Here is a 12,273-nt window from a genome sequence, read left to right on the forward strand (position 1 = left end):
TATATATATCCCTTTTCCGGTATTTTATTTTGAAATTGTGGCAGTAGCATTGCGTCCTGCTTGAGAAAATACCACTGTAACCCTTCATTGCATTTTAGCAATCAGTTCTGCCTCGATCTGGAGGATACTGTTTGATATTTCTCCAAAACAAACAAAAAAAACATACTCCAGTATACGTTTCCCTGCCATAGACTTTACCATCAGAGTCACAAAGCTTGACAGAAGACCAACAGTATCTATGTGCTTCAGAGCTTCAGTGAAAGGTCAGACAAAAAAAATATATATATCTAATTGCTTTAAACTTTTTCGCCAATCACATGACATGACGGACGACCCTTACCGCTCACCACTTAGTGTGGAGAATCAAACCATTGAAGTCCAGCCCTCCTCGGGCATGTAAACACCGTTTGGGCCACTTTCCTCGGAAGTGATTAATGTTCGCTCTGGAGACTTTCACCTTGAGGTCGCCTCACATGACTGGCAACCTGCGCTGCCATTACACCTTTTACCGACCAAGCGGCAGCCTGCCTGCTCTCATAAACCGCCATCACCCATAAAGACTTCTTTTTTTTTACGCATTAAAAGTCTGAATATGAGTTTACGGCCAGATTTATTAATCCGAAAGTGTCTCTCTAAGGGCAAAAATGCAACTTAGAGCCATTTGAACAGCTTGACTCTGTAAGGATTTGCCTCTCTTAGAAGAGATTATTACTTTCCGCTGCTACATTAATACCCAAGGTGGGCCTAAGCACACTTTTGCATATTTGAGATGGGTTTTTTTTTTAAAGGAGCCATACTATGTACTTTTTTCACTATTTTAAGTTGCTCCCAGGTGATTTAAATGTCCTGACCGAAGTATTCCAACTTCATAATGCTGAGGATAAGGTTATCTTATTGCATTAATGTTCTCTATTTGTTTTGTTGTTGTTATTTCTAATTTTCTGGAACTTGCCAATTGTTAATAGCAGTTAATGAGCTAAGGTTCCATTTGAAAATTTTAAGAAAATAAGGTTGGCTTATGTCTTAAGAGGGGTTCAAGCTATTTGAAAGTTATGTTTAGCACACAAACTGAATACAGAGTGGCTAAAGTACCTTTCCGGAAAGCCCACTGATTCCATGCGCTTGTTTATTTCCGACACATCAATCACGGTCGGCTCCCAATGACTTATTCATTAACTTTTTCTCAGGACGTCGCAATGATGAGTGTGTTAAGAAGCGTGTTTTCGAGAGGCCCCTTTTTTTTGCCAAGCAGCATGTCAGCATTCCGACGGAATTAAATCCAATGTAAATCAACTCTGGAACCCACCCGGGAAAGAAAAAAAAAATTGATATTTGCAGCCACGAAGAGAAGATGATGGAAAGCGAAATAACCTCTTGAATACAACTCTGCGTAATCACAGGTGATAGATCTTGAAGCAATCAGATCACAAATTTAAATGAGCGTTTGCCTCCTACACGTGTTAGGTTATTCATAAAATGACTCATTTTCCAATTAGCCATCCGCAGAATTAATTCCTGCAACTCCATCAGGATGAAAGCTGAGAAGTTAAATGTTAATACAAAGTGACGCACACCACGGGGAAAGTCATGTCTTGCATGTATTTATCTCCAGCGCCGTACATGTGTGATCAAGGGTTCGTTCAAAGCTTGGCCCCGGGATACAAACCGCCGACTATTGGCCCCCTGCGGAGAAAGGACGACAACATTTGGCCAGCTGTCAAGCGGATCCGCGGCAGCTGGCCTCTGACGCTACACCCTGGGTGGGTGCAGCCAGTAGTAGCTCATGCGGCGACCCCTTTGGAAAAGACTTCAATAACAGTGTGTCTTTGTTTGTGCTGCTTTGCAAGTCGTCTTTGAACATTTGGTAAGAAACATTATTTACGTAGTGGCACTTTTGCTTTCCCAGATGTCCTTGGAAAGTAAACACCAGGAAAGGTGAAAAGACATTATGAACAGAGGGCTTGGAAATATAGGGTGCTCGGACGTTTGGTGGCCGGTCTTTTGGTCCCCGGTCTTTTGGTCCCCTGGTCTTTTGGTCCCCTGGTCTTTTGGTCCCCTGGTCTTTTGGTCCCCTGGTCTTTTGGTCGCCGGTAAAATGGTGACAAAGAGTTTACTGTTAAGGCCAGCTCTAGAAATTTTATTCATGAGAGAGAGTTAAATATCTAATAGAGAGAGTTTAATATCTGAGTACTATTTATTATCCAAGTACATTTGACCGGCGACCAAAAGACCAGCGACCAAAAGGGACTAAAAGACCGGCGACCAAACATTCGGTCACAAAATATAGGTTGTCTCAATTCAAATCCTAATGAAAATTGGAATTATTTTGAAGATGAAGTTTTTAAGAAAAAGAAAAAAAACCTGTCAACGGCATTTGAAGGAGCACAGCCTTTTGACAACCTCAAATTGTTTGTTCTAGCACTGTTCGTTCCTACCTTTTGCACCTTCTACTATCTCCGTAGACAACATGAACAAACCCAACATTTCCAACAGGAGGCCAAATTATTTGTATTTACAAGAGTTTGCCGGAAAATCAACACTGTTGGTGAATTGAAATTGGACAAAAAGTTTGCATCTGGTTATCATTTGAGGCAACTGCCTATGTTTCATGTCCCTTCATACCACTGATTCTTAAATATCAACACAAGCTTGAAAGAAAGCTACATCTTCCATTAAAGAAGGCTCTTGGCGACCCGGTGACACGAAGATAATCCAAACAGGAATCTATCATGGCATTGTTAGCGGGGTAATAGGTGAGCAAATATGTTTCCTGTTGGCGGTCCTTATTATTCCCCCAGTTGGCAGGCCCCCGGGAGCCGGTAGAGCCAGATGGAATTGAGTTGTTGTCACTACCGGGTGAACAGGTAATGAATTACTGCAGGATAAATGGGACACCTCACGGGAGATGAGGAATCGTCCTAGAAAAAGGGTGAATGGCAGCGTGCACAAAGACTGTCCTTCTCCAAACAAAAATACATTAACCTTTGGAATAATAGGGATTAGTGGGTATACTGTGGAGAATATTTTACAGATCAAAACAAACCTGAAGTGGGTTACACAAATACAGCAGTACCTCTACTTACAAAATGGAACGAGCTTCTCTTGACCTCACGCCAAGCTACAAAAGACAGCATCTTATGGATGATATGTTAACAAACTAGCCCCAGCTCTAGGGAATCACACTGAAATTCTGTCTATTTTAAATGAGAAGACATTTTCCTAATGTAATAACTACATGAACTACTTGTAAAACTAAATTTGAGCATTGCTTTCTTCACTAGAACTCTTACTGTTTATTTGGTTTTTCCAGCAGTCTATATTTCCAATTGAAAAGGCTTCATTTTAACATAAATATATATTCTGGGGGAAAAAACAACAAATTAAATTCTCATCGAACAGTTTCTCAGCACTATTGTAATGTAATTGTGTGACGTCTTGCGTTTGACCATCCGTTGGCTCGAACCGATCCAACTAATGGCACTTCTCCGGTGACACTCATTGCTGCGGGATACGATTACGGCGTGGTAATTATGATGGTGATTTGCCATTCCGGCTGAATGAAGTCAGACTGTATTATTTGTGACAGCGGCGCACTGACTGTCTGCACCAAATGATTGTGATTACATGGAGGGCGATGATTGGTGACACCAACCTTCTGCTGGCACAAGCGCTGATAAATGGAGTGAGTTTTGCCACGCCTGCTTTTTTCTGGCTTTTCTTAGGCAGACAACACTGTATATAGTGCTGAGGCAAAGTTTATTACAAACTTGTTCGGCCAAAAAGATAGGGAGGGCTCATTCAAAGTAGATCTGGACAATGATACAATTGCTATTTTAAATAGAAGCGATTGTGGGTTTGATCGATGACTGTGTGTAGTTTGCATGGTCTCCCCAGGCCTGCATGGGTTTTCTCCGGGTACTCTGGTTTCCTCCCAAATCCATAAAACATACATGCAAGGCTACCTGTTGAAAAACACTTACTTGCTGCTAACTATGAGTCATTGTTTGTTTGTCTTCTTGTGCCCTGCGATTGGATGGCCACCAATTTGAGGTCTCTTTACTGTTCATTTTTTCAATTTTGCTGACTGTTTGCATAGTTTTGTTGACATTGTGTTTATGCAAATGTTGGTTAATAATGAGGCAGATGGCTGCCTTTGTTAGGGGAATGTTATGATGTATATCTAAAGTATGTTTTCCAAAATTGCTGAAGTAAACAAAGGCGCTCACGGTTGACTGAAAAAATGGCCCGATTATGTAATGGCCATTGCTTTTAATAAAGCTCCATAATTTGAATTGAAAAATATAATGACCGCACCATCCGACCTTTGGGTGATTCTATTTAATGGATTGTTTTCAACCTCAATTTCACTCTTTTGTTATTTCTTGCATGGTCCAATTAGGGGAAATGCCTCAAAGTGACTCTCTACAACTGCCTAAGTTGAATCCGGCAGATGTTGACGCTCTTGATAATGAAAAGCATCCGTCTATCAAACAAATGATAATTTACCTCAGCCTATATAGTCAGCATCTGTTGAGCAATAAATACGAATTGCTCGCATTCGCTAAGACTGTTAATGCAACGTACCATCTGCACCATTGTAAACCTCAATTTTTCGCTGAAGCGCTCAAAAGACACAAAGACTCTACAAATACAAAAAAAAATCTGATACGCACACACATAAACACACATTTGCTTGAACATACTGGAGTGTATCCAGGAAACAGCGAGAGCTTTTGGGGAACAGGTGCTCAACTCTAAAAAAAGGGTACTGATTATCATGAATAATTCATACAACAGGGGAAAAACAATCTGTTTAAAAATGGTGTAAGTAATCCCTTTAAAAAATCAACACTGTCAATACAAAAACGGGCAGTATTTGTACATTGTTCCAAATATTCAATTCCATGAGGTTCTAGCAAACAATGGCAGAATTCTATTTTCAATGGACTGACTTGAATGAAAATCAGTTCTTAAAAATCGCAAGCCAATCCCAACATTTTTTTACATTGAATTAATCCACAAAACTATAGATTTGACTCCTTTGTATACAGTCAATTAGAAATATTAACACATTGAGCATCATTTGCCTAAAGTATTAAGCTCTCTGTAGTAACATTGCCATAATTAAATACACTTTTTTGGCAAAATATGACCAGAAAATCAAATAAATATATATATTTAGCTGTATCATTCCTGTCCAAATGCCTTGTAAATTGACAATAAAACTTGTGAAAAAGCTTTACACACCTTTTGATGAGTGAGAAGTGTTGAGCTTTGCCTTCCACATAACATTTTCTGTTGACGTGCCATCAGTCGCAGATGCCTAGATATTTAATTGCAACAGTGTTAGTGCGAAAAGCTGATGAAGGGACACTTTTTAAAAAAAAAATAACATGCATTTTAATGATGTACAGAGCAAATACACAGCATGTAATCTTAGAATTTTAGTAACGGACGACATACCATTCTGGAACATTCCAAAGTTCCCAAAGTAAAGTTGTGAGAAAGATGTTTATTTATTTATTATTTTAAAACCTGCTGATGAAATGTACTGCAGTTTAATTACATGTGGCTGCTGTCATCTTGCGGCAAACAACCTGATGTATACCGCATGACAGGCCAATCACGTAGAAGTGAACTGCACAACACCACCATGCTGGGCTCAAAATGAGTGTACCATTCTCAGCTTTTAATATGACATTATGAAACATTGCGGTTAACTTCAACAAGGCCAAAGAAAACGCTCATTCATTATATATTAAACAGTACTTAGATATTAAACAGTACTTAGATATTAAACAGTACTTAGATATTAAACAGTACTTAGATATTAAACAGTACTTAGATATTAAACAGTACTTAGATATTAAACAGTACTTAGATATCAAACAGTACTTAGATATTAAACTCTCATGAATATAATTTTGAGAGCTGGCTTCAACAGTATTCCCTGTCAACATTTGACCGGCGACCAAAAGACCGGCGACCAAACGTCCGAGCACCTGTGCACCTTTGCGCTAACAATGAAATGACCATCAATGTCCCGACCTCATGCTAGCAGGCTCAGATGAAATCAGCCCCCAATCGATCAGTTAGAAGCAATCAAGACTGTTGGTAGTAGACATGTAAGACGGGAGGTTCGTCTTTCAGAGATTACCCATGAGACAACTCAAGAGTAGCAACCTATTACCAGATGGAGAAATTATCGAAATAATAATTCCTCCTGGACTGATCCCTTGAGATTCGGGATCACCCAACCATTTGAGCCTGACACGGTAGACCAAGGACTCACCACAGAATCAATACCTGAGATCCAGTTTTGAAACACCCGCAAAAGAGAAGGTATAAGAGGACAATGAGGTCTGATGTCCCCTACTTATCCTGCTGCCCTTTAAGGATCAAGCTAAAGGATGAATTGCGTATATACAAACAATTCCGACAAATTGACTCCATTTAGAAAATGATCCTGGAGATTAGAGCTAATATTCCTTGGCACAACAGAGCAAATAAACACTACACCATTTTGTTTTTAACCCGTCCTAATGCAGACTAGTGATTCTGCATACCTTTTAACTGACTTAAACTAAAAACATTGTCATTTCTAGTCAAATTTAATGAATAAAGACCTTATAAAAGCCTGATTCAGCTACTAGAGTTGCAAAACATTGCAAGCCTAACACTCTAGATTTTACAGTTGCAATTCTTCTTTCATCCAGTTTCAAATGTTTCATCTATTTTTACTCATCCCTTATACTTGTGCCAGTGAGAATACCCGTTCAAAAGCATGACTATGTGCTTAATGGCGCAACTCTGGCACTTAACACCAATGAAACTATTTCCTCTCAAGACTTTCAAAGCCACATCTTTACTAACTACTAAGGCAAAGATACAAGGAACAATGTAGACTATAGTCCGTTTCTCCAACGTACATACAATCATTCCCCTGATACGATATCAACGTTGACAACCAATACTGAAAAAAAGGGCCTCCAATTATCACTTCTCCAAAAGATGGCATCTAACAACTGATAACAACAAAGCACTGAAATTGATTATTTGTGCAATAGGAAGCGCATTCAGTCATGGCCACTGTTTAATTAATGATGGCAGACAAAGATAGACCGTTAGCTCCATAATGTCAGTCAAACACTCAGGCAATGAGAGCTTGTTAAGTGATACCAATACCAAACAGGGGGAATAGATCTATATGGACCAGTCTGGATTTCAAGTGTTTATGACCAGTAAAGAGAGGTCAGAGTGGCATTGGAACTTTAGGACGTACTACAATAACCTAAAAACAAAAGAGTATATAAACAAAAACACGGGGAAAGTTATATTTACATAATTATTCGGGTAAATTCATTTTTGATAAGATTCTCACAGCTAAAACAGTACGGAGAAAAACTATGATGTCCAGAACTGACATTGGACACCAATCTTGTAGCACCAATAACAAAATACTGAGGTTACAAAGAATAAATACAACAATACTACAAACAAAATGTAATATAAATGCATGTAGTATGGATTTTTATGGTCTGGTTAAAACGTTTTACAAGTATTTAATGAAATTATGTCTCTTGAGAGAAAAAAACATGGTTGATGCATTTAAGCTCTTGTTGGAATTGTAATATTTACTTAGTGGATTATACACACAAGTACACAAGCAGTGGTATGTATAGTAGCGAGTACTCTAACACCCCTGACTACAATAAATGGTCTTAATACTATAAATAGTTCAAAAAAGCAGCATAATCTGTGATTATATTAGCATATTCTAATCCAAAATGGGTTTTCTGACATGTATACGTATATAATCTTGTGCTTAAACTACTTGACACACTACAATAAGTACAGAACCTAGTATAGCATGAATACTAACAAAAACATTCTTCTTATTTCTCCATCATGAAATAATTAGAGTTTGCATAGCTAATTGATTTCCATTGACAAATGGAGCCGTCCAATTCATATAAACTGGGAGATTTGGCTTTGAATTCCATTCATGGATGTCAATCATTGATAAAGAATAGATATTCCCAATTGTTTATTCCTGTTGATCTTGTTCAAGTATTGTTGAATTATTCCTTCAGAAAGTGAACAGTTGAGATGAACAATTTATAGTGTAATATCATCTAAAAAGGTAACATATCTGATGATCAAAAATATTAATACAAAAATACACATTCTACAAATCCATTCTAGTCCATAGAGGTTGAATTACTTGAAAAATTGAGCTTGCCATGTTCTGACTTGTTGAGAAATAAAATTGTTTTTCGCGTGATGCCTGCAGAGTATATTTGAAGGTCGGTGCATGTGTGGCGCTGCAATGATTCATTTTTAATGGAATAATGTGACACATTTGACCTTTGAAAAAACTACTACACGTGCAGATTTTATTTTTACATCAAACAATAGATTTGTGTAGTAAACTTTAGTAGACATGATTGAGACACATACCTGAGTTTCTAGGTAACTATGATGATGATCTGCCAGATCCGGTTGAAGATATTGTATAAAAGTAACATATGTGTACTTTTATGGCACTTTTCAACATATTAAGTGATTCTTTTCAATGCAAATCGTGTTTATTACAGAACTAAAAACACGTGTCAAACATTGTACATTACCGGAAGCTTGTATGGCAAACAGTTTGGCGGAATCACAAATTTGACGCGCATTGCATGCGTCACAAGATCCGTACATAGATGCGTAAAAACACAACGTAGAAATAAAGTTGAAACATATAAAGTGTAAGATATCAAACATGTATTACGATACACATTGTAGAACTTTGGTATTAGTGCGTTGAGTCTAATAGTGCAGGGAAATATATGAAACACTTGAGCTTGTAAAAAAAGGCTGTAAAAGATGACATTTCCAACATGAAAACGTGCTAGTTTACAGAATATGCAAACGATCGAATCGAGAAATGTGCAACTGACACGAGGTGCGTGAGGAAAATAACAAGTGCGCACTTTTAGAGCCGAATGCAAAGCATATTTTGATGTTTAGCGTGCATGTTTCTGGATAACATTTCAAAATAAAGGCGTCATTTTCAACATGACACAGAATTTACTATATGCAGTTAGTTTATTTCATATTCAACACCATGATACCTTCGAGATGACGACAATTAATTATGCACATATAAATACAAATGTGCAAACTTTTAATGGGCTAAACATCAAACATGACGTCATGTTTATCATCTTATTTCATATTCTCCAATCATCAAGATTTCAAATGCCATCTTATGCATTATATTCAAAAAAAGAACTCATTTGTATATTCTATTTAGAAATAACCATCTATTACATTTACATTGGTGTTTTGGTAGAATATATTGGGACTACTTTAGTGGTTAAATTGGATCAATGTTTTTTTCGGGAAGAATAATATCGCCTACAAAAAAATGTGATCTCATTGCAAGTGATGTGACGGGAATCAGGCTGCCTGCCACTCCTCATCTTCTCTTCCCGGGAGGAGGACCACCGTACTCCCACCCTCCGCCCTCCTTTTTTTTCAGCTCTTTCCTGACTGCCAGGATGCAGTCCTGCAGAGGGACTCCAGCGGGCTACACCGTTGATCTTGACGATCGTTCCGCCTAGAAACAAACCACTTTAAAAAAGGACCCAAAGTGGACGACAGATCGTTTACTTCCCATTATCGCGACCTTCTTCTTCAATTATGGATGTTCAAGCCCGTTGAGTGCCTTCTCGGAGTTGTCTGGAGGTTTCCTGGACGCTCCGAAGGTAGCGGTAGCAGCGACGGCGGCAGTCCGCTCGAGGAGGCGACAATCCCGGCTTGGAGAGGCGAAGCGGACCGTACGTGCCGCTGCTTTCCTGGTGCGTAAAAACAACAACATTTTGCTACTATGCTGCAACGGGGGCGGTTGTTTTTGTTTTTAAAAATGGGGAGAACTAATGCATTGTTGGTTGCATAATTACACTGATACTTCCAATTATTGTGGCTTTTGATCTACTGCTTTTGATTAGAGTTAATTAAACTTGTTAAGAAAAGAATGATGGAGATGTGACATGTTGCATGGATGCAAAGTCTATTATTCTATTTCAGCTTTCTCATGAAAGAACTGCGCACGATGGAGAAATGGAGCTTTGAAGTGAAATTATTCAAGGTGAATTTACTTAATTGCAATACCATGGTTGGTTTAAAATGTGTTTTCTGCCATTGGAATATCCCCAAATTCAATTATTTGGCGTATTTGGCCTTGACTTTGCAGAGTATGACTTGTGTTCCTGAAATGCACAGCATTTTAATGTTGTTATTAGATGCATTTAGTAGTTATTTTATAGGCTCCATAGGATGAAATGCCCTATTGTGAAGCAAAAGTATCATTTTATGCCTTGACATTTTTGTTATTATCATTTCAAGTGTTCGCAATGCCAACCATCTCACAGTCAAGAGGTGGTAGCTATTTAAAAAAAAAAAGTCGATCAATGCTTTAAAAAAGAAGTGTGTGAGTGTACTTGTGTGTGCAATGGCAGGAAATTATCCTGCTGTTATACTGCTGTGTGGCTTTTCTTCATGTATAATGCAGCTCCTTTCAAAAACGTTTAACAAGTGCCAGCCAAAAAATTGAATAAAAAATTCACCACTCCAGAAGGCTTCACGTCAAGCGAGCTTGACCCAAAACATTGATTGCAATTAGAATCAAGGTAAAAGGTCTTATTGACTCAGGCATTATAAGATGGTGAAGCAGACTCAGTATTTGCTATTATTTTTGTCCATTTGGAATGTCCAGATAGATTGGATGACTATATATGTGACATGTTTTGCGTGGGTCTTCAGACTAATTGAATATGACAAAACGTTGCCATGTAAGAAAAACCACTGAGCGAGAGATTGGACAGAAGGGTCGAGGCAACAACTGCCTCGCTCAGACAATGGCACCCATGGGTGTCTGCTTGTCATTGACAAATGTGAGCAGAAAGGGACATAAAAGTCTCCCGACCCAACAACCCAACATGTCCCCCAAGCTTGTAGTCGGCTTAGATGATGACTGCTCTGTGAGAAGTTGTCACTCTAAGGCGAGAACTTTTTACGACGAGTACTACCTTGAAGAAACTCTAATTGTCACCCTTGTGGCTAATATTAGAACAGTCTGCCACTGGATTTTCCGCACTATAAGGTGCAAATAAAAAAATTGACAATGGATTTCTCAAAATAATAATCCGATGCGCTTAAATATAGATCAATATTAGTTATTTATTGTTTTAAATTCCTTCTAGCCCAGCTCCATCTACTTCATGTATCACAAAACTCCATCTAGTTGATGTAGTATAACCCAATCCCCTATTATTGCTGCTATTACTACCGCTACTACTACTGCTGCCACTCCTAATGCCAACACTTATACTCTTACTACTGTTACTCCTAATGCCAACACTTCTACTCCTACTACTGCTACTTTAACAACAACTATTACTACTACCACCATTATTGGCATTAATATATGCTATTGCGCCTTATAATCCAGTGCGCCTTGTATATTAAACATATTTTAATTCATTCATTGAAGGTCGGCTTTATAGTACGGAAATACTCAGAAAATGAGGTAAATAATTACTATCTACAATTTTAATTGTATGAATCAAATTAAGTATTGTATGTTTTATGGAGTTTGAATAGTAATACTGTGTAAAAATGGTCTTAATTCAATTTACTTGATAGGGTAAGAGTTTACTCGCTGATTTGGGTGTGGTCAGCGTGGGATCGATTTCTGCTCTGTGGTGCTGTGATGGTGAGTGTGCCCAATGACTGACTGGCGACCAGTCTAGGGTGTTGTCCGCTTTTTGTCCCAAGTTATCTGGGATAAGCTCCATTCCTTCTATTATCAATACTGTCTTTAAAGGTTGACTACAATTGCACTGCACTTGAAAAGTAATGATAACATGCCTGAAAAATATATATACAATCCTTCTTCTTAAAAAATGTCATTTTAATGACTGAAATTTGACTTGTAAAATGGGTTATTAGTAAAAAAATCTTCAAATATGAAATGACTTATTCTCCAAAAAATGTTAGCACTGACACTCCATTGTTGGTTGCTGCTGTTCCAATTATTATTATTATTACGTGATCCTTTTGTGAGTGACTGAGTGGCAGACATGCCCTCCAGGAATAATCTGACATGGTAATTGGTACGATTGCTTAGACCTTCACTATCCTCCCCCACATGTCACTTTCACCATCAACTCCGATTCAAACAGACAATCCAACATAAAATGCTGGCTGTCGACTCACAGAAAC

General features: G+C 38.2%; 2 protein-coding genes across 2 annotated transcripts in view; one reads left to right on the forward strand and one right to left on the reverse strand.

The window, feature by feature from the left end:
* Positions 1-8,673, reverse strand: part of LOC144200961 (F-box only protein 40) — a 75,021-nt gene extending 66,348 nt beyond the window's left edge. Inside the window, exons 1-2 of the mRNA XM_077723362.1 lie at positions 8,461-8,673; positions 5,248-5,323 (exon numbers count right to left, since the gene is read on the reverse strand). Of these exons, the coding sequence (XP_077579488.1) occupies positions 5,248-5,310 (63 nt within the window). The 5' untranslated portion in view covers positions 5,311-5,323; positions 8,461-8,673. The remainder of the gene's footprint in view (positions 1-5,247; positions 5,324-8,460) is intronic.
* An 827-nt stretch (positions 8,674-9,500) lies between these two features.
* cntn5 (contactin 5) overlaps positions 9,501-12,273 on the forward strand; it is a 67,148-nt gene continuing 64,375 nt past the window's right edge. The window contains exon 1 of the mRNA XM_077723070.1: positions 9,501-9,848. The gene's annotated coding sequence lies outside the window, so the exon portion shown is untranslated. The remainder of the gene's footprint in view (positions 9,849-12,273) is intronic.

This window comes from Stigmatopora nigra, chromosome 8, assembly GCF_051989575.1.
Source record: "Stigmatopora nigra isolate UIUO_SnigA chromosome 8, RoL_Snig_1.1, whole genome shotgun sequence".
NCBI classification, from domain to species: Eukaryota; Metazoa; Chordata; class Actinopteri; order Syngnathiformes; family Syngnathidae; genus Stigmatopora; species Stigmatopora nigra.